The sequence below is a fragment of the Stenella coeruleoalba genome, assembly GCF_951394435.1.
Source record: "Stenella coeruleoalba genome assembly, chromosome: 2".
Classification (NCBI taxonomy): domain Eukaryota; kingdom Metazoa; phylum Chordata; class Mammalia; order Artiodactyla; family Delphinidae; genus Stenella; species Stenella coeruleoalba.
In genome coordinates this window covers 11,841,932-11,865,380 of record NC_137147.1, presented here as the reverse complement: position 1 = coordinate 11,865,380, position 23,449 = coordinate 11,841,932, and the positions used below count along the sequence as shown (strand labels likewise).

At 36.3% G+C, this 23,449-nt stretch overlaps 1 protein-coding gene across 2 annotated transcripts in view; it reads right to left on the bottom strand.

Moving 5' to 3' along the window:
- Positions 1 to 1,054: 1,054 nt before the first annotated feature.
- The window catches only part of TRIP11 (thyroid hormone receptor interactor 11), a 68,023-nt gene continuing 45,628 nt past the window's right edge, over positions 1,055 to 23,449 (bottom strand). For both annotated transcript variants that reach the window (XM_079913954.1, XM_079913955.1), the window contains exons 16-21: positions 22,417 to 22,516; positions 10,190 to 10,271; positions 8,792 to 8,906; positions 8,251 to 8,367; positions 6,936 to 7,080; positions 1,055 to 4,837 (exon numbers count right to left, since the gene is read on the bottom strand). In XM_079913954.1, coding sequence (XP_079770080.1) covers positions 4,617 to 4,837; positions 6,936 to 7,080; positions 8,251 to 8,367; positions 8,792 to 8,906; positions 10,190 to 10,271; positions 22,417 to 22,516 — 780 coding nt within the window. In that variant the 3' untranslated portion in view covers positions 1,055 to 4,616. The remainder of the gene's footprint in view (positions 4,838 to 6,935; positions 7,081 to 8,250; positions 8,368 to 8,791; positions 8,907 to 10,189; positions 10,272 to 22,416; positions 22,517 to 23,449) is intronic.

Genomic DNA, 23,449 nt, shown 5'->3' with positions numbered 1-23,449 from the left:
TTTACCTGACATTTACTTTGCTAGCTTGCTCCCTTCTAGGGTGCGCCAGTGGTACTTCCTTTGAGATGTGCTTAACCACCACGCCCCCCCGTCTGTCAGGCCTAAGTCAGGGCCCTCAGGCACTTGGCACGTGCCCAAGAGCACTGCTCTAGTACCTGGACAAGCGTCTGTCTCTCCCATTTGACTGAATCCCTCAAGCCTCAGACCCTCCTCTCCCTCATCTGTAGCAGATAAAACTCCTTGCCAACCTCACAGAAGAAAATTTGCAGTTTTCTTGCTACCCGCATGTCCCCTTTCTTCTATCACTCCCGTCCTGGTAGGAGTCCTCCCTAACTGAGGCCAATCCCCCCATCTGTGTTCAGACTCTATCAGCCCCCCCCTCAGGAACTCTTCTCTCCACTCTTCAGCCTCCATCTAAATGTGTCCTTCGCACAAGCATTCACACGTGCTCAAGTCTCCCAGCGTGCAAGTGCCTCGACCCCACTTTCCTCTCCTACTAACCCCTTTCCCCTTCACAACCTGATTTCTCAGAAGAGATGCCTGTAAACACCATCACCACTTGCTCAGCACCTACTCGACCTACTTAACATGTTTTTTACTCCCACCATTCCACCGACACTTCTCTAGGTCACAGCCAACAACTTCCTGAGCCAGTTCCTAAATCCAACTGATTCTTCTTAAAACTCAGCCCACCAGAGCGGCAAGAACTTCAGGCGTTTGACCTCTCCTTACCTTTTTGAAATAACACTTGGATTCAGTAACATCCTGACATTCTTATCTACTTTTTGGCAGTAATTACCACAACTTCTAATGTCTGTGTAGAACTATAGACTTTATAAAGCATTTCCACAAGTGGTACATTTATTCATTTAATAAATATTATGAATGAATGGGTCATTTCATCCCTATAACCCATAAGTTTAATAGGTGTGTGTTATTTCAGAGACAAGAAAAATCAGTCCCATAGTCAAAGTAATTTTGTTAAAGGTCACACAGAAAGGTTCAAAATCTGTACTCCAAACCATCTCTCAAATTTAAAACCCATGTTCCTTCCAATCCTACCACATGAACAGTTAAAAATATACAAGTTCCACATCTAAGAAAAAATGAATACATAACTGATTATTTTGCAGAAAAACAAAGAGCCCAATGATGCATAGTATCACCTCTGGAGAATAAAAAGGGCTGGCTAAGCCTCTCAGACCCTCTTTTCACACGTAATCTTAAGCATCTATTAAATCGTTCATACTTAACATTTCCAAGGCTCAAACAGTATCCTAACAGACATCCGGTGAACATTTGAAGATATCAGCTTCAGTAGTTCATCAACTTCTGCTATAAACAACATGTGTAAGTCATTTCTCCCCCTTCTAAAGAAAAAGTCAGCAGCTGTTTGCTAAAAAGTTTTTTTTTTATTGTGGATGAAGACATTGCCAACTTACATATATCATTTTTATTTGGAGTAGTTTTTTTGCCTTGCAGTGCTCCTGAGAAATTCAGAAATGCATTGACTTTAGCTCTATAAAACACAACCCAATATTAAGGCTGGGCTGTAAATATCCCACTAGATATTTCCCTAAAAGTCAAAAGACAAATTATAAGTTTTAAGTAGAGAAACCTTAATAAGTTAAAAAGTAAAGACTGGCAAATAATCACAAATGTCAGATCATTAAAAGTACCATTATTTTTTCCATAGGAATATATAAATGTTATACTTAACTTGATATTTAAAAAACTAAAGATAAATTTTTGTTAAAGGAAGATGTTTTAAATAGTTTGATATATGAAAAACTTCATTAGCCTTAAAAATCAAATTTAAATGCCTTAAGTTTGACACATAATAGCTCTTTATCAATAATTCTTATTATCTCTTGTCCCTGAAGCATAGTTGTTTTTTTTTCCACCTACTGACTGGAAAAGTATTTTGACTTTTTCCCCCTTTCAATTACCCATTAAAAGGTTACAATAAACTAGAGGCTTTACTTGGGGGGGATAGTTAGTATTTAGTTGGATAGTTTTAAGAAAGTCATTCCTTTTTCCCCCATGTTTTTGTCACTTAGTTTTGGTTTTGTTTTTTTCTTTCAACTCAATAATGGCAGGAACTAAAAACTCAACCATGAGATACAGTATTATACTAAAATCAAATCCAATGACTGGATGAATTTTCTACTACAATATAGCAGCTGAAAACCATTAGGAATGCTGTGAAAAACTGTGGCAGCTATGGAAAAATTCAACCACAAATTTTAGTAAGTTTATAGAGAAGTAAACAGCAAAATTACTGTAGTTAAAATACTGCAGTAAAATTAGTGTTAGCAATGTCCAACTGCTAACATTAGAAATACAAGCTTCTTCACTGTATGGTTCCTAAGAAGATTCTTTGAGCAGGTGTTTCATCTCTGACTCAACTTAGTTTCAGAAAAGCAGATGAGTTATGCCTGGTTTAGATCAACAAACAGTATGCACACCAGTGAGCTATAGTTTCGATGAAGATACAACTGAAACATTAGGTATTACAGCTTTAGGACGAGGTCACGTACTTTTTAAAATAGCAGCCATGTAAGGTCATGTTGGGATGTTTAATATGCAATCCACCCATAACAGCTTTCCAACTTATGTTAAACTATGGGGTAATGGGGGGGATAGGCTGTTTGGAGCTGGGGAGGAAATACTGAAAATGTCATAAAAGGCATTTAAAATATGATGACATGCTACTTATACCCACCATGCATCTCCTTTTCAAATTAAAAGAGGGAACTTTTTTCTATATTTCTTCAAAATGAAGGATCATGTTGTCTTTTTTTTTCTTTTTTTAACTTAGAAACTTTTATTTCAGATGCTCCACACTGAAAGAAAAATTCAATGGCAAGCAGCAAATAATTTAGGATGGTCAGTGAAAGTACCTTTGAAAGGACCTTATAAAACCTAAGAGTAATAATTTCGTAGAGAAACAATAATGGGCAAACCGGACAGGAGACAGTTGGATAGTTCTAATAAAGCACTTGTATGACAACTTCCTTTAAAGTATGCTAAATAAAGAATGGCAATATAAATAAATTAGCAAAGGAGACAGGGGATATTCTGAAGCAGCAATGTCTAAGTTACTAGATTTTTCAGAAAAACAAGTTTTATCCATCAACACATGAAGACTTCCAATCCTCTAAATACAGTACAAAGTATACAGTTAATCACAGCAAAATTTACAAACAACCAAATTTAGCCCTGGTCAGAGCCAGGCCTATTTACATATTTGGATTAGTATCGTTTTCACCTTTCCTTATTATACAGATGTTTCTATTTTAAAGGCATATCGAAATTTACAAAATTTGCAAAGAAATGTCTTTAAATGTACAACTTCAACAACTAATACAAACATGAGTGTCCCGACATAATTAAATTCCAAGTCAGGAATTTTATGAGGGGTTTATAAAAAAATTAAAGGAATACTCCCTTCCCGCTAAGTTCCAAACACCTGGTGCTGGTGTCGTTGAAGTGATTTCACTACCCTCAGTGACCGTGAGGATGAGAATGGATGACTCCAAGGTGGCCGTACCTCTCATGTCAATACCTCAGATAGAGGCAGGAGGTGTCACGTCTAGTGATATTGCTAATTATAGTTATGTAAATGCAGCTGTAGAATTTAACACTTAGATGAAAGTTGTGAGTAGGTGTGTAGAAACAGTTTTAAGATGCTATCTTTAAAGAGACACCTTAGCTCTTAAAACTAAACCATATGTTCACAGTATGTACTCAACAGTAAAGAGGAACAAGTTTCCAATATATTCAGCGACTTAGAAGGATCTCAAGGGAATTACGCTGAGTGAAAAAAGCCAGTCTCAAAAGGTTACATACTGTAGGATTCCACCGAATGGCACTCTTGAAATGACAAAATTATAGAGAAGGAGTGTAGGGAGGGGTTTCCAGAGGTTAAGGAGACGGTAGGGAAGGAGGTGGCTATGATTGTGAAAGGGGAGCACAAGGGGTCCTTGACGAAACTGTCCTCTGTCTCTGCACTGTCATCACATGAATCTACACACGAGATGAAATTGCATAGTACCAAATACACACACCTTCCACCTTAGGACACCTGTGACCTCCCAGGGACAGCCTTGTTCTTAACCTGTCTACTCCACGTCCTCTTAAAGATGATTAATATATACTTTAGATCAATTTTTTGCACTACGCAGATAAGCCACCACTATTTCCTTCTTCCCTCTTTTTGGTAAATCTGTTGATTATCTTTAAAAGATAAACTACATGTCTCTAGCTTAAATGAGCTTGAAAAGGAAATAAAGAGCTGATATATAGCTACTAGTGTTTTCGTCTTTTAATTTTTCTTATTTTTGTAAATTAAAATTAAAAGAGTGAATGTTTCTAGCTTAAGTTAGGTCAAATCAGACAGGGAAAAAAAGCAGATAATATAGCAAACACTCCCTCCTTTAACACCTGCAATTTCTAGAAGCATTAAGAATACTGCTATTAAATTTAGATAAAGTATAACTGTGAACAAATACATGACTTTTTCCAAAAGGCCACTTTGTGATAAACTACATACACATAGTGTTCACGGGTTTTTTTTAAAGTGCTATATATGTCATCTCTGGCTTGAGAATCACCTACTGCTTTAAAAGGTCTTTCAACACAACTCCGGCGCTGTTGTCAGGTAACACTGGCAAAGGCGTAAATGTGGGCAGTACGTCTGAGATGGGTTTCAAAAGGAGATGCCCAGGCCCTCCAGGTCCAAGTCCAGCTGGGTTAATGAGAGGCACAGCCGCAGAGCGGGGAGCTAGGAATGGATTCACATCTGTTCTTCTACCAGACCTGGGTTCGGTTGTATCTAAATGACAAAATATGAATGATTTAATCTCCCATATGTTATTTGGTCACTGTTATACATGTGTTTTAGGTTCCTAGATTTGGCCCCCAAATAAATTTAATTCATATGCTGCCGGGTTCTGGATCGGATAAACAGGTCTATGAAACACAGAAGGTGAAAGAGGATAAGGCAATAAATAGAGAAAGAAATGGAAGTGAGAAATATTTGTATGTAGAGCTAATACTTTATTAAACACATTAGTATTGTTGTCTTATACTTAATACCACTTATATAACTGATTAATGTCATTTACTATAACAACAGTTTTTTAAAAGATGTTTTCTATGTAACCAGGCAAACTCTATCTAACCACCTGAAAGATGGGAGGACTTGAGAACTTGTTTTGCCCAAATTATTATAATGGTCATGAAAAAAACCAGCATCCATATTGCAATGATAACAATCAGATTTAATATTAACTTACCAAAAGAAAAAACAACTTATGCATTACATTAAATGATCACCTTTTAGACGTTCAAAAGTCTGAAAATAATTCTCATTAGATTATTTCTCTGTAAAGTCAGGCTGAACAATTAAGTTTTTACTGGAACAGGCATTTGGTTTACGTACTCATTTCTTAGTGGGCAGAATTCTGCTTTATTACCCAAGATCATTAACAACTTCATTGTTGAGAGACAAGCAACCTGTTGAAGGCACCCACTTCAGCAGTGGTAAACTCAAAAGAGGCCTCCAAAACAAAGGGAGCATTGAGACAAATTCATCAAATCTTCTTATCATTGAGCACCCCTGGGTCCCCAAGTTGTACTTTCCTGTGAATGACAATTTTCCAAACTCTGAAAAAGCTTCTGGTGCTATGTGGTAAGCTCTGGCTTTTGTCTCTGATCAATACAAATGAAGCTGCGCATGTGACTTGATAACTGAAGGTGGGGAGGTGTATGAAAGAGGAGGAGAGGGAAGAAGGGGAAGGAGTGGAGACAGGGGGAAGGAGGGAGAGGGAGGGGAGACCCTGCCAAAAGAAATTTTGGAATCAAAATTTAAATAATGTATATTTAAATAAAATTTAAATAAAATAAATTTAAATAAAATAGAATAAATTTTAGCTTCAAGATGCTAAAATCTAGTCTAACAAGAAAAAGTGTTTTAGTATAGTCTACACATGTTAAAGTTGAGACTTTTCTAAAGACTAAATTTAGTAGACAAATCTTTTATCTAAAATAATTTTACCACTTTCTCTTTCTATAAAAGTTCAGGAAAACAGAAATATTCATCTAAATAAGAACTAAGGAAGTTATTTAAATTTCAGAATATAAATTCAGTATTTTATCCAAATTTAAGTATCTGGCATGTGACAAACTTGACAGTATACAATATGTTCCTTTACAGTCCAACTAGCAAACATGTTAGTCTGTATTAAAATATGAAGATTTCAGATAAAAGACCTTCCAATAAAGAATTCATATATAGTCTAATGGATTATACTTTAATTTGAACTCAAGAAACTTTAGTACATGCCAATATAAGGGATATAAATAGCATAAGATCCTTACAACCTAGTGGGGTAGAAAACTACGTCCACATATTGTTGAACCACCACACCATTTGGTTCCAGGCAGGCCTTTCAACATATAAGAACTCTTCATAATGTTCTTGGATGTGTAGGCCAGTTTACTAAACAGCTCTTGTACATATTATTAACACACCAACTTTGGTTTTTGAGTGTAACACTTAGATTATTATCACAGGGGAAAAATCTTTCTCTAACTATAAACTACAATTCGAAAGGAAAATGTGTGAACAAGCAAAGGTTTACCAGTTCAACCACCGCTTCCACGAATAATTCAAGGTGTCTTATGCAGAGAGAGAAGAATTATTCCAATATATAAAGGGAAAATATTTCATATTGCTTAAATTAATCTAAGCTAATTAAATATCAGGTTGCTACAAGAATGTATGAAGCCAAAATCTAACGCCTTACTGGAATTTTGGAAAAGTCATTATTGCACATTTTCAAAAACACTAAAAATTTAGTTAATATCACTGTAAAACATAATCAAAAATTATCAATTTTTTAAATTGTAGAAAAAATATCTGATTTTACCTTTAAAACTTCCGGGTACATTTGTATCTAGTTTTCTCCTTCCTGGTGAATCTAGAGGTTTCATATCATGAACAGAAAGCTTGGGTGGTGGAATAGATGGATGAGATTCTGTTTCTAGAAATTTAACAAAAAGTTCTGAAAAAGACTAAGAAAAAATATTTGGGATATATTAGGCAGATAATAAAATTATATTCACTACAGCTAAGAAACTGTACCAGCTATTCTAATTAAATACTAAAAACTAGTCATGCTACCTGAATCATTTCTTTATGAACAAGCCTTATGAACAATTAAAAGTGCTAGCACTCTGATACACAGGTATCAATCAAAAACTTTAACAATTTAATCAATAATCTTTGATGACAACACTTGTTACAAACCTCATAATGAGAATTAGCCACCAGATAACAGATTTCTCACCATCAATGGCACTTAAGACATCAAGTCTTAAATCATTTTAGTAACCGTTTACATAGACATAAAAAAATTATATCAACAGAAAACAAGCATTAAAGTCCTATTTTTCTAGAGTAACACCCAATGAATGAGTACAGCAAAAGCTCACCAGTAATATTATCAGATTAAAATAATGTCATGTAGAACTTTCCTTTAAATTAAATTTTATGCCATCCAATTTGAGTTCTATCTTTCACCAGCTTTGGGTAAGTAACCTATCCTCGGTTTCCTCTTTAGTAAAAAAAAAATAAAATAAAGACGTAAACTCCACATTCTAACTCACAGTGCTACTCAATTCAATTAATACTCATCTTAAGCCTACTATATACCAGGCATCATATTTTCGTGTTTATTAACTGCCTCCTCCTACCAGAATGTAAGTTTGTTGAGGGAAAGCACTTTACCTATTTGGTTTGCACCTGCATCCTCAATGCTCAGAACAGTCTGGTACACAGCAGGTGCTCAATAAATATTCACTGGCTCAATGACTAGGTAGATACATACAGGCATAAAATAGAGCCTCTGTCTTCAAGAATCTCATAACTTAGTAGTAAGAGATAAATGATTGTGGGCTGATAGCAGCATGATCAAATACAAAGGAAGGAACAGTTAATGCTTTGAAAAATCAAAGTACCATGTAAACAAAATGTTAAAATAAAACCTACTGATATGTGCAATAAAATTATTAAAACTGGCTTATTATCCTTAAGCGAATCACCTCTCTGGATCTCAGTTTCCACAACCCCAAAATAAAAGGGCTGTATAAAATAACCTGAAAAAGAAGTCTAATTCTTTGCAAATGAATATGATGCACAATCATTTCACTGCTCATATCCAGCAGGAATAAATCAACTCTTACACTATTAAGCAGAGATTGCTGATTTGGTCTCAAAGGTGTGTTGGGAACACTTTTTGATCCTCCTCCAAGCCACCCAGTCATCCACCTGGTAACACCACCCTGATCTTCATTCAACAACTGAAAGATTATTTTAAAACAGAAAAATATTATCAACACAAGAAAAGAAAACAGAGCACTTTTACATGATTTCAGATCGTAGTAAACCATGTTTTCCAAGTCCAATTCCTAGTTTCCTACTGACAGAAGCTACATATACACTGTCATCCTAAGCACTATTTCAAATAAAATTTGAGGACTGTCATGTCTCAAACTTGAAGCATTCTGATATGAACAGTTGCATATAAGTTACAAAACATTTAAACTAATATTATACAAGCTGCACAAATCTGCTTCTTCTCTGTAGTATAACATGATTCCATTTCCACATTATTGAGAAAATTGCATTCAGCAAGTTATATAATACACAGTAAAAAAAAAATTTATATGATACCAAGCATTTTAGTTATAAATGTATTCAAAATGGCATTCAATATTCAGTTACCTGTTCCATTTCCTCCTTTTTGATACCTAGGATGCTTCCCATTAATCGTAACACTTCATGACGCTGATTTTTTGGTGTGTGGAAGTGTCCAGTGAAGAGGTTTCTCATTAGGACTCTATGAAAATGGAGGCAGAAACAGCTCAGGCTAACTCACTAACTCACAGGTTGTCTCAATATCTAGTGTATCCAAACAATAAACACTAAACATACAAATATTTAATCATATTTAAATAACAGTTATAAAAAACACTAAAATATTTTAAAGTAGCTTTAAAAATTTTTTGACAAGTCTAATTAAGAATATTGCAGGGCTTCCCTGGTGGCGCAGTGGTTGAGAGTCCGCCTACCGATGCAGGGGACACGGGTTCGTGCCCCGATCCGGGAAGATCCCACGTGCCGCGGAGCGGCTGGGCCCGTGAGCCATGGCTGCTGAGCCTGCACGTCTGGAGCCTGTGCTCCGCAACGGGAGAGGCCACAACAGTGAGAGGCCCGTGTACCGCAAAAAAAAAAAAAAGAAAAAAAAAAAGATCTTTGGGGCTTCCCTGGTGGCGCAGTGGTTGCGAGTCCGCCTGCCGATGCAGGGGACACGGGTTCGTGCCCCGGTCCGGGAAGATCCCACATGCCGCGGAGCGGCTGGGCCCGTGAGCCATGGCCGCTGGGCCTGCGCGTCCGGAGCCTGTGCTCTGCAACGGGAGAGGCCACGGCAGTGAGAGGCCCGCGTACCGCAAAAAAAAAAAAAAAAAGTTTAAAAAAAAAAAAAAAAAAAAAGAATATTGCAAACAACCCAAAATGTGTACCTTTAAAAACATCACTTACTAGTCACCAACTTTCTTCAACCAAATAATCAACTGCTCAGTACCTCATTAGTAATTCTCAGTGCCTGTCTGGGTTGATGTCTTAAGGAGACACTTCAGATTTTTCCCTCCGTATCCTAAATGGTGATGATAGTTCTTGTGCTTAATGGTTATGCTTATATTTCCTCATTCATTAAAAATTTGCTCATAATATCTAAATCTTTAAAATATTAAAGATATACTACATGTATACCTAGGTTTCACACCTAATGCATTTGAGCAAGATATATCCACTTAAGGGCAGTAAAGAGAACAAAAAAGAATGGTAAGAATAAACTTTATATTTTCTAAGTACTTTATATTGTGGTGATGTTTTAACTCTTGCCTGTGGTTTTAAGAAAAAGAATTTGAGCTGGGAAAGTCTATTTAAAAATCAAGAGAAGACAAGTTACTGATCCCTCATTAAAACTAACTGCAGCTCATCATTATATAAGAAAAAGAAAAGGTTTTTTAAAACCTTAATCACATACATTTACATGTAGAAATTGATTTTACCATAAAAGTGATCCCCATAAAGTACATAAAAGTAAAAGGCAGAGCATACTTGTCCACTTTTCCTTCTGTGCTATTTACTAAATTCATCAATTTCTTTTGTACATCATCCAGCATTTCTTGTCGGAGCTCATCTGTTTTAAAATATGTGAATAAAGAGAGTCATTAACTGATTAAAATAGTCTGTATGAATATATAATGAGATCTATGACATCTTTAGTGAGAATTTTGAATATATGTACTTATTCTAATTAGGAATACTCAATTGCGTCCATCTCTTCTTTGGTTCAGGGAATTAGGTTCTCTGGTATAGAAATTACCTAGAAGCCAGAGTATGCATTAATTCACATTGTTTGCCCCCAATAAAATAATCAATTCTTTAACAGAACATTTAAAAACCAAAGGTTTTCTCATTCTCTTCAGAAACTTAACAACAAAGAAGAGATTTTTCACCACTGCTCATTTGCATGAAACATCTCCAGAGCCACTCTTTAATGGGAAAATACCGGAAAGGACAATTTTAGATTTTCCTTTTTCCATTTTCCCGGCTGGAATCTTTTTTGGTGAGCTAAGAAGAGGAAGAGCAGCTAATGCAACCAAGACCATGGCTCAGAAGGCAGCTGATAGGGCAGAGTATCCTGGGGTAAATAAGCTGCAAGAAACAATTCAGATCACTGGTTCTCACACTAGGCAAGATACTATAGCTTATGACTGATTTAGAAAGATGTTTAGATTATTTTATTTTTAAATTCTTATTTATTTTAAAAGGAAGCAAAATCTGTAAAGTCTTGGCAGAATACTAGGAATGTGAACAGTGCTAAAATCAAAGTCTAGAATTACAACAGGAGAGACCCTGTTCATAATCAACCATGCCATGGGACCATGGATTCCTAGACTAAGGAACTCTCAGCAAACCCATGGAGTTTACACCCGTTTCCTCAGAAATGGATAGTCTGAGCCGAAGGAGATGCCTATTAACATCAAGCTAGATTACAAATTTCATTCTGAAAGAAATTAGGAGAATGCTTTGCAGTACAGCTCAACTTTTCAAATCAAGAAACACTCACATCCCAACATGAGACAACTCTGACCTCTTTCCACAAACCTACTCTTTGAGTTATGCAGCATTTTCCTAGTGGTAGTGGGATACAGGTTTCCTTATCCAGTATACGACTTGCAAATATTTTCTCACACTCTGTGAGTTGTCATTTCACTTTCTTGATGGTATCCTTTGAAGCACAAAAGTTTTTAATTTTAATGAAGTCCAATTTAGTTTTTCTTTTGTTGCTTGCCCCTTTAGTGTCATATCTAAGAAGCCACTGCTTAACTCAACATCACAAAGATTTACTCCTATGTTTTCTTCTAAGAGTTTCACAGTTTTAACTCTAAAATGTAGGTCTATGACCCACTTTGAGTTACTTTTTGTGCATGGTATGAGGTAAGGGTCCAACTTCATTCGAGTACATGTGGATATCCAGTTGTTCTGGTACCATGTGTTGAAAAAACTATTCCTTTGGAATCCTTGTTGAAAATCAATTGACCAGAAATGTATGATTTATTTCTGAACTCTCAATTCCCACTGCAAGACCTCTGCAAACGTTTTTCCTTTTGCCTGGAAAGCTCTTTTCCTTCGGCACTGCCTATTAACTCCTCTTTACCATTCACATGTCAGTTCCCAAGTCCCTTCCTCAAAGAAGTTTTCTCTGAACCTTACAGATTAGGCCAGGTTCATCTGCTTTATGTTTTCATTCTGTCTGTACAGTACTAAAATTCTGATTTACAGTACTAAATGTATATACAAAATGTTCAGTTTAACTGTTTGCAATGGTTTGTGGTTTTTCCACATTGCAAAAATCTAAACTGCAAAATGTAATAGGCTAACTTTTACCAAAACAGAGATGGTTGTCATAACCATATTATAAAAGCAAGGTTTGTGTTTGGAAAATCTACTACAAACATTTCCTTTCCTGTCTTTCCAGGGAGGAATTTAAGCTTGGACATTAAGAGAGAGACAGACAGACACAGAAAGACAGACAGAGACAGAGAGAACAAGATTATTACTAAAGTCTGAGTCAGTAAAAGACATTTTTAGATTCTTAATGGGCACATATATACTACGAACCATGGTGCCACGTGGGCCTTTTCTAGTACTACCTTCTAAATTAAGTAGAACTCTTAATTATTCAGAGGAAGAACAGCAAGTAAGTTAATCTCTTGTTGATGTTCTGAATTAACCACCCCACTCATGAACTAAAGTAAGAGCTAGAGTAAAGATGGTCACAGTCTTCTCTTTCATCCTCCTCCACTTCTCTTCAAGGCTATACAAAGGTAGCAGAAGAAGAGGTCAAACTTAATCTATCCCCAACCTTCCGTTTCTCTGAGACTTCCCTTCTCCTAACTACTTTCTTCTAAAGTTAATGATTTTTATATTGATTACATGTCAAAATGATAATATATTCTAGATACGCTGAGTTATATAAAATATATTATTAAAATTAATCTCCCTGTATCTTTTTACTTTTTAAACATGACTACTAAATTTATTTTTAATTATAAATGTGGCTTCCATTGCATTTTTATAGGATAGCACTGCTTTGGAGTATAACCAGGATATAACCATTACACTGTACTGTCTCTTATTAAAAAAAGAAAAGGAAGATAAAACTGAATGATAGATATCTTCAGAGTAAAATTCACAGAGCTGATTCTGATAAAAATGATTTTAGTAAAATTAATTGGAAAAATTTAACTTTGCTCCATGAAAAATTGATCAGGAAATCCATCTTAATAAAGTTCAAGTAGAAAATATTTTCTTGATGAAAATTCTTTAATATGGGTATAACTTTTATTAAAATCTCTGTGTTCTGAAAGGTCTGATCAAAACATCCTTAAGGCCAAAATAATAGGGTAAAATTTCTTAAACTCATTATCAGAATACAAGTTAGTCCTGAGCTAATGAGAAAGAGAACTGACAATGTGCATATCCTTGCAGACATGTAGAGGGCTATTTCAAATACGAGCAGTAGTTTAAATGGGTTCTGATATTTGAGTCTAGAAAACAACCTCAGAATTTGGGGGAAGGGACTGGAAGGATGGGTTAACTAGGAAAGATTTAGAAAAGAAAAGAAAGGCAAATACTGACTTCAAAGGTCCCTACAGATTTCTCTTTTTCCTCAGGCACACCTATTCTCCTCCCACAAAAGATTCTCAATATTTCTCCATAAAAACTGCACACTAATTCAAACCACAATTTGAAATCAGAATTATATTTATATGGGCAGGCAAAACATAGTTATTCAGAAATGGGGTTTTAGCCAAATACAATATCCCTGTGAAATAACCTAAAAACATGCCAAAATAATTGTCTGGAAGTTAGGCGGGAAAGAAAGGGCAGTGGGGGTACACTTTAAAGTTGAGCAATAAAGCAACTGAGGTTGGTCTAGTTTAGGGGAAGAGTTACTCTGAATATCTGACATCCTAAAACCATATCAGAGCCTCGTCTCTGTAATACCTAGAGATGGTACCATGATCTTCATCACTTGATTTAATATCAAAATTTAACATAAAATGTAAGTGACTACAACAAATTAGTACATCATAATTTTACATTTTATTTGCAATTAGTAACACCGCACTATTAATACTGTCTTCACAGAGCATTGTACAGTGAGGTCACACTCCTTACAAAGTCATTGGCTATTTTATGACTAAGCTCCCTTGGACAAGATTCAAGTTTATTTAACAGTCACCTGACTGAGAAAAGAAAGATGGCTGGAGCAGGACTTGAGTGTCCGGAGACCTGCGTGTGAATTATGGTCTTGTCACAAGACCTGGATGTGAATCATGGTCCTGTCACCAGGGCTGGACTCTGATGCCTATTTTGTAAAATGAGCATGCTTATCTCAAAGGATTTTGAGAGAAATCTACTGAGTGATTAAATGTGACATTTTTAACCAGTAAAGTTCTATATAAAGCATTAGTATTCATTCATCTGATTTTTTAAAATATCAACTTTCAACCTAGCCCTAACCATTATCGATAATATGTACCACTTTGGTTAGCATTAACACTGATAACTTTTCCTCCATTTACCTTATTTGTCATCTTTACAAACTATGGCAAAGAAGTCAACGCAAGGAAAAAAGAATGTTAGAAATATGATTTTATTATAGATATGTCAGTAAATAAACTGGGTCTTGTGTCTTACTTGGACTGGCTACCTAAAAAATAAATTTAAATCTGATATATTAAATCTAATATAAGGAAATTTAGCCTCTTCAGTCAATTAAATATAATTAAAGCAAAGGCTAGAAATTTGACAGTCTTTTTATTACAGAATTTCAACTTATACAAGATCACTTTCATTATAACACCAAACGATTTTTTTTTCTAGCCCTGCCAAAGCAAGGCCTCAAAAAATTTACTGAACACTCAGATTTGTTTCTCTCCACGGAAATCTTTAGTAAAAGGCAAAAGATTTATTTGCTCTTGAGAGAAACCAGAGTATCCAAATGATATTTTTTAAAGGCACCTTGTATTTATTTATATTGGAAGTTAAGACATATTAGTGGGCTTCCCTGGTGGCACAGTGGTTAAGAATCTGCCTGCCAATGCAGGGGACATGGGTTCGAGCCCTGGTCTGGGAAGGTCCCACATGCCGCGGAGCAACTAAGCCCGTGCATGATAACTACTGAGTCTGCGCTCTAGAGCCCCACAAGCCGCAACTACTGAGTCCATGCACCATAACTACTGAAGCCCACATGCCTAGGGCCTGTGCTTGCAACAAGAGAAGCCACTGCAATGAGAAGCCTGCGCACTGCAATAAAGAGTAGCCCCACCTCGCCGCAACTAGAGAAAGCCCACGTGCAGCAAAGAAGACCCAACGCAGCCAAAATAAATAAACAAAAATAAATTAAAAAAAAAAGACATATTAGCAACTGCTTTGTCTTTTAACTCAATTCCTTTCAACCATTTCAACGGAATTTTAAGGTCTAGAGTATATGGTGAATGCTTTCTTGTTCCATAATTATAATTATTAATTGCAGAGTAAAAAGTAATTTTTGAAACTCCACTTCCTAGCAATGAACTCACAGAAAAGAATTTTATTAATACAGTATAACCTCATTAACTTGAATTTCAATAGATTAGAATCTGTGATTAAACTGAAATATCAATGTTTAAGTCTACTGGATTATTTGTACAGTTAAATTAGAGTTACTATGTGCATTTGAAAGAGATTTTATGTAAATATTTTTAATGTAACCAGATCAAATTTATTTTCCCTCTCCACCGTCCTCCCTGAATCCTTTAATACATTAGAATTCAGATAATTTGTACTGCATTTTTCCATATCAAAACAAATTTTCTTAAAGACTGAATATTATGAATCAAGTTTCTTTTTTTATTTTTAATTTTTTAACATCTTTATTGGAGTATAATTGCTTTACAATGGTGTGTTAGTTTCTAGTTTATAACAAAGTGAATCAGTTTTACATATACACATGTCCCCATATCTTTTCCCTCCTGTATCTCCCCCTCCCTCCCACCCTCCCTTATCCCACCCCTCTAGGTGGTCATAAAGCACCAAACTGATCTTGTGCTATGCAGCTGCTTCCCACTAGCTATCTATTTTACATTTGGTAGTGTATATACGTCCATGCCACTCTCTCACTTTGTCCCAGGTTACCCTTCCCCCTCCCCGTATCCTCAAGTCCATTCTCTAGTAGGTCTGTGTCTTTATTCCTGTCTTATCCCTAGGTTCTTCATGACCTTTTTTTTTTTTAGATTCCATATATATGTGCTAGCATACAGTATTTGTTTTACTCTTTCTGACTGACTTCACTCTGTATGACAGACTCTAGGTCCATCCACCTCACTACAAATAACTCAATTTCGTTTCTTTTTATGGCTGAGTGATATTCCATTGTATATATGTGCCACATCTTCTTTATCCATTCAACTTAGGTTGCTTCCATGTCCTGGCTATTGTAAATAGAGCTGCAATGAACATTTTGGTACACGACTCTTTTTGAATTATGGTTTTCTCAGGGTATATGCCCAGTAGTGGGACTGCTGGGTCGTATGGTAGTTCTATGTTTAGGTTTTTAAGGAACCTCCATAGTGTTCTCCATAGTGGCCGTATGAATTTACATTCCCACCAACAGTGCAAGAGGGTTCCCTTTTCTCCACACCCTCTCCAGCATTTATTGTTTGTAGATTTTTTGATGATGGCCATTCTGACTGTTGTGAGGTGATACCTCATTGTAGTTTTGATTTGCATTTCTCTAATGATTAGTGATGTTGAGCATCCTTTCATGTGTTTGTTGGCAATCTGTACATCTTCTTTGGAGAAATGTCTATTTAGGTCTTCTGCCCATTTTTGGATTGGGTTGTTTGTTTTTTTGATATTGAACTGCATGAGCTGCTTGTAAATTTTGGAGATTAATCCTTTGTCAGTTGCTTATGAGTCAAGTTATATATTTAATTTTTAAAGGTTCACACAGACCTGCCATATCTCAAAAGAAAGGGCCACAATTGGGTCAGTGAGCAGTAAAGTCATTATAATAATTTTGCCACTTACTGAATATCATCATCACTATATACTTATACTGATATTTATTAATGACAAAGACTTTCTAGGCTACAGACTAAACCTCAACCCATTTCTGAAAGCTCACTGTTGCAAATTAGCACGGACTAAATCTGATACAAAGAAATGTTTTGTTCAGACCACACAGGGTTTTTTGAAAAACTTAAATTACACGTCACATTAAAAAACTGGAACATTTCACATAAGTCTACATTTTTGGTGACTCTTGAAAGACCTGAAGATCTGGCAACCCTGGACCCACATTCCTACACAACAACAGTTCAGTGAAGCTGAGAATTTGTTGCCCCCTATAAGAAGCTCTCCAATTCACCAGTCTCTACTTAGTCCTAATTGCTCCTTTATAATTTGGGCCCCAGTTTACAATTTCTGTTTGTGATCCATACTTATAGTTTCATTTCTTCACACAGCAGCTCACTCCCACCTCTGCCTTCTCGGCACTCCACGCCAATACAGCACACACACACACACACACACACATGTTATTAGTCCACCAGATCTTCAGCCAGTTTCCAAATTATGACAGACAGTTTCATACGAATTCCTCCCTGTCTAGAATGTTCTTCCCGAACTCTTTGCCTGCTTCACTGTACGTATTCACCATTCAAGTGAGGGCAAGTATACCCTTCACTACCCTTTTCTACCCTTCTACACCACCATCAAGAAGTAGAATGGATTGCTTCTTCCTTTTGAAATAGCTTGCTGCGTGTATGTGACTACATGTAGTCTTCCCCTATTTCTGCTTGACTATAAACCTCCTGAAGGTAGAACTCTCGTCCCGTATCTTTGTATCTTTAGTACTTATTATAGTGCTTGGTACACAGCACAAAACAATGAATCTGCGATAAATGAAAGAATGCCTGACTTTTCTCTGGGAAGGGAGACTATCTGAGAATAGAACACAGGTCAGAAAAGAATAAATGATTTATATTATGAATTACTCATATTATTCATAAGAGGAAAAATACACAAAACAAAGTCAAAAAATTCTCATATCTACATAATTTGCTTTTCCCTTTATATCTAGAAGAATTAATAAAATATACATTTAAAAGTACAACCATTAAGTTGAAAAGGGCCTAATTATTTACCTAATTGACATAGCTTTTTTCTTAACTAAAATGTTGACATTTTCTAGTATACCCAGATGTTTATATCATCACAAATAATTTTTTAACTATTTATGGCAATTCAGAAAACTGCATCTGGTATTTCTTATATGTTTCCTCTAAAATCACCACTTCTGCCAAAAACATCTATAAAGAAATCCCTCAAAAGGTTTGGGTAACAAAGCGTCTGGGAATGTATCTGGCCTATGTTCAACAGGACATTATATGTTTTCTTGTATAAATCGTGTCCTGGAAAACGGAATGTCTTTATTTAAAATAAAAACTCTACCATCCAACACCATAAAGGCGGTTCCATGAAAAACATTTTAAACTTCTTTTATATGTGTAGTTTTAAAATACATTTTTATGCTTCATATTACAGTTGGTTTACTGGGGCTTATTTTATACATTCTTCTAGATTTTCTTTAAAAAAACACTGTAAAGAAATTTTCCATTCTGAACTCATAGAAGACTTTTTTTTAAAAGCAGTCACCAAACCTTCTTAAAATAAGAAAAAATCAGTGATGGGGCCCCTTCAGATATGGCTATAAACTGGCACACAGACCAAAAGACTTCCCCAGTGCTAGAATCTAAACTTGTGTTGCTTATGAAAATTTATTTTTCTTGGTGTACCATAAAATTTACCACCCTTTTGAAAAGTCATTATCAAAACAGTAACTCTTTTGTGCTTGCTATTTCAATTTTATCCAATCGTTTTCACTTAAGCAGGAATTTATCTCAAGGATGATGGTAGAGAATAATAAGCGAAAGAAAGAAAATGTTAAATTTGGCCATGAATATAGGGAGATAACATGTCTTTTCATGGTTCAGGTTTCCACAGGTAGTATATTTTCCCATGAACGACAATTCCATAGAAATTCTGCACTCTGATCAACTCAGAATAGTTAATGAAAGGCACTGTCCTATCTGCTTCATAGAGGACTAATGAATGTCTTAAGTTTGAACAAAATTAATAAAATATAGGATGGCATGTGAAATAAGTCTTTGGAACTACGCTGAAAAAGAAGACTTTCAGGTAAAATGTTGAAAGAATAACTTCTACAAGGAAGGGAAGGAGTAATTCTTCTACCAGCCAACATTATCTATTAAAATATAGCACCAATAGGATCTTTTTTTTTAATTTTTGCCTTTGTTGGGTCTTTGTGGCTGCTCGCCGGCTTTCTCTAGTTGGCAGTGCGCAGGCTTCTCACTGTAGCGGCTTCTCTTGTTGCAGAGCATGGGCTCTAGGCGTGTGGGCTTCAGTAGTTGTGGCATGCGGGCTCAGCAGTTGTGGCACACGGGCTTAGTTGCTCCGCGGCATGCGGGATCTTCCTGGACCAGGGCTCGAACCCATGTCCCCTGTATTGGCAGGCAGATTCTTATCCACTGCGCCACCAGGGAAGCTCGTAGCACCTATAGGATCTTAGGGTTTCTTTTCATTGTTACTTTCCCTTGGTGTGTGGGTCAGGGGGAATGAGGGGGAGAAGACAAAGAACTACTTACATTTGGGGAGTAAAATCCTATTACTAGTTTAGAGCTCTGTCTGCTCAAGTTTCTTTCCTCCATGGAATGTCCCTAACCCTTCATGGGATTCTTGGAGAACTAAATATGCACTGTCTGACCAGAGTTGAGCACCACTGTCTTAAACTATGAACCTATGGTGTATCTATGTCATGTGTTACTTCGTTAACTAAGCTCCTTGAAAAAAAAGGGATCCTATCTAGTCTCTCACACAGCATCTAACATGAAGCCAAGTAGTTGGTTCTCATTAAGTATTTAATGCCTGATTAAGGCATCTTCATACTCTTCATACAAAGTCTGTAAATACTTGGAACTCAAAACCACAATTGCACATACACGGCACTGACAGTTATGGACTCTAAGAATGATTGAAATCATCGACAATTTACTATTTTAATACTGGTGTTATAAGCAATAACTCCCTTTTCCTATGTTTGACCAGACTGAATCATCTCATCTCTGGTGGCAATTACATAATCAAGCATTTCAAATAAAATACCACTTTTTAAAATGAGTTTCCTAATATTGTTTAAATGTTGAAACTGCATATCAACTAATCATCGACAGTCTACAGATGCTTAGAAATAAAACAATACTTTGCCTCTACGATTCAAGTCTCTATGTACTTTCTAGCAACAAAAGCCAATCTGTCTTTTTCAAAATTGTTTCTCCTGGCAAATATTTTTGCTGTCTGGCCAAGTTTTGCATTAAAAATAAAGTACAGTATTACAACATCAATCAACATTTAAAGTACTTAATGATCTATGAAAGAAAATATACAGTGATTCTTTTGAAACAACCAAGCCAATCAAAGTTTTATTTATATTATCAAATCAAGAGTGCAGCTTTGATAAAATAAAATCACATTTGTGTTTAGAGATCTAAAAGCAATATTAAGCACTTAGGTAATAAAAGAAAACAGACTGTTAAGAAGAGCTTAAATGGCAAGAATGACTTAAAGACATAACAGAACTGTCTGTCCTTTTACCCCCACTTCCTGTCTGTGCAACACTGGCCTCTCGCCTGCCCTTTCAAATACCAGTTGTATAAGCATAATTAGAGCTTTTTCTGTGGCTAATATTAACTTTACAAAATGAGTCCAAAGTTCCTATGTATTTACAATGAATTATTACTGGTAACTTTTTACATGAATAGGGGCCTAGGCCACCTAAGCCTTGCCATTTACAATCAAAATCTAAAAATATTCTACTACTGAGGATTTAAATGGGTGCCTAAACAACTTACTAAGTAGTGCAGGGACTCTGATAACATTTAGCAACTACAGTAAGTCATAGAATTTTTTATCTTACCATCATCTACTGGGAATGACACAGGTAGTTGTCTAAAAAGGTATGTGAACTTAAATATTACAGTAACATGACATATATAGCAACCTTGTCACAGACCAAGGAGTTGCTTCAGAATACTGCCTTTTTACCTTCATTAGTCTAGCCCTTCCCTAGGATATCAATTCCCTGGCTAAAACCTTGGGTGCTCAGTACGTCTCCTCCAGGTTGCCCGTATGTCTTCTAGATAATGTTGTAGTTACATTGGCTTTCAACCTAACTAGACTGTTTTCCCAACAAACACTGCCTGCGGGTAAGGGCAACCATTTCAATATTTAGGGCACAGCACAGTGGATACTGTCCTATCTTCAAAGGAGATATACAGAACAAAATACAAGTCAGATTATAAACAACTGTTTTCCTGACAAGAAGAAATACAGTAACATGGAAAGATTATGAACTTTGGTCAAGGATAAAAGATCAGTTTAAATCTCAGTTTCTTTAACTTATAAAATGGAACTAATACTACCTACTTTAGAGTTTCCTGTAAAGAGTAAATAAAATATGAGAAGACTAAATAATACAGTATATGTTATATAAAATGCCCATGATACTCAATATATAATTGTTTCCTTATTGTCCATTTCCAGCCCCTCTATTACATTTAGAGTTCTAAGGCTGGCCGAATCTTACAAAGCAGAGGACTTTTAGTTGGGCACTAATTTGCCGCAGAATCAAGTTTTCTTGAGGACAATACCTCACATGATCTTATTATTATTTTTTATTCCTAACAATCTCTCATCTCCTGTCTCCTGCTGGTTTTAGGCCAACTTCCTCAGCTTGTCCTTTGGTATCCACACTTCGGTGATTTGTCTACTTGCCTCTGTAATGTCCAAGTCCCTGTTTTATTGTCTGATGGTATTTGTGCTGTACCATCTCCTACTTTTTCCTACTTCTAACTCTATTTCATGTTAGGGGGTACTTCTTAATTACTTCATTACGTGCCTTGGTACTATTGTGCCTAACCCAGACACCTAAAGTTGACACATTTCTAGGTTCCCATCACCTTTCCAATAACCTTTAATCATTATCTACTAAATGTAGCCCTAGAATAGCTTCAACTTCCTGGGGACTGTTACATCAGAGATTAAATGAGAGCATGCCATCTTTGTCAGCAGTTAAGAGTTAACAGAGCACTATGAACCACCTGATTATCTGAGGCCCAACTGATAATCCTAAACACAGGACTCACCCTCGGGAATTGACAGGGCCTATGAGATAATTTACAAGCATCAAAAAATACATGCCTGCATGTAAAGCACCATCTATAATCATAAACAGCTAGTTATAGCCAGACATTCATTCCACAAAAAGTTACTCTTTTACTTGAGAACACTGCCTTCTCTAGCATATCAGACAGCTTTAGGCAAGATGACCACGGACTGAACAGGGAAAAGTTATACCATGACAAGTCGAGTCAGTCGAATCAATCCCTTTGATGGTCAACAGGGTGACAGACAGCACAACTGGACTGCCTCAATATTCCGGAAAACTAACTGGACAGCCAGGGCCAACTTATGACTTTGGTTTCACTAGGACCAGATTGAAATCAAAGCAAACTGGTCATGGGAGATGGAAATGGAAGTCACAAACTAATGGCAGTTGGTCTCACTCGACTGTACCAATGCATGGGGGGAAACTACATCTGATTCAATACTAGCGTTGTAGGGGAAAAAGGAAAAGGAAAAGAACCTACTTTGTTTTTTAAGTTCTTCAATTTGTTCTTCCTTTAAATCTAACTGTTCTGTAAGTCTTGATGCTGAATCCAACGCAACATTTGCTTCATCCAAACGCTCCTGAGGAAGAAAAGTTCATTAAAAAGCAGCATGCAAAAACTATTTCACAAACTATAGGGCTGGAAGACATCTTAACGTCAGTCAATCCCTTTCAGCTAAAGAAGCTGTATTTCTGTGACCTTGGGCAAGTTCATTTGATACTAATAAGTATCAAAGATAGAACCCACACTTCACAATACAATAATGTCTCTTTCAGAGAAACTAAATAAAAAAGAGAATGCTATTTAAAGACAACATGGTGACAAAAGTTTAAAAAATGACAATAATAAGAATAAAAACTACAAAAAAAATACAAAAAGTCAAGAAATATAGCAACAAATTTTTTTTTTTTTTTGCTGTGTTGGGTCTTCGTTGCTGCGCATGGGCTTTCTCTAGTTGAGGCAAGTGGGGGCTACTCTTCGTTGAGGTGCGTGGGCTTCTCATTGCGGTGGCTTCTCTTGCTGTGGAGCTCGGGCTCTAGGCGCACAGACTTAAGTAGTTGTGGCATGCGGGCTCTGTAGTTTGTGGCTTGTGGGCTCTAGAGCACAGGTTCAGTAGTTGTGGCACACGGGCTTAGTTGCTCCATGGCATGTGGGATCTTCCCAGACCAGGACTCGAACCCATGTCCCCTGCACTGGCAGGCGGATTCTTAACCACTGCACCACCAGGGAAGTCCCAACAAATGTTCTTTTTTAATTTTGGCAAGTCTGATGGGTATAAAGTGATGTTTCATTATTACTTTATTACTTTAATTTTTATTTCTCTAACTATAATACATACTAGTGAATTTGAGTAATTTTTCATGTTAATAGGACAGCTGGATCTGCTCTTGTGCAAAAATCTTTGCATATCTTGCCCATTTTTCCATCGAGCTGTCTTTCTCTCATCAGTTTGTAAGAGCACCTTATATAGTAGATATGAACCCTTTGTCATCAGCGCTACAAATACAGTCAC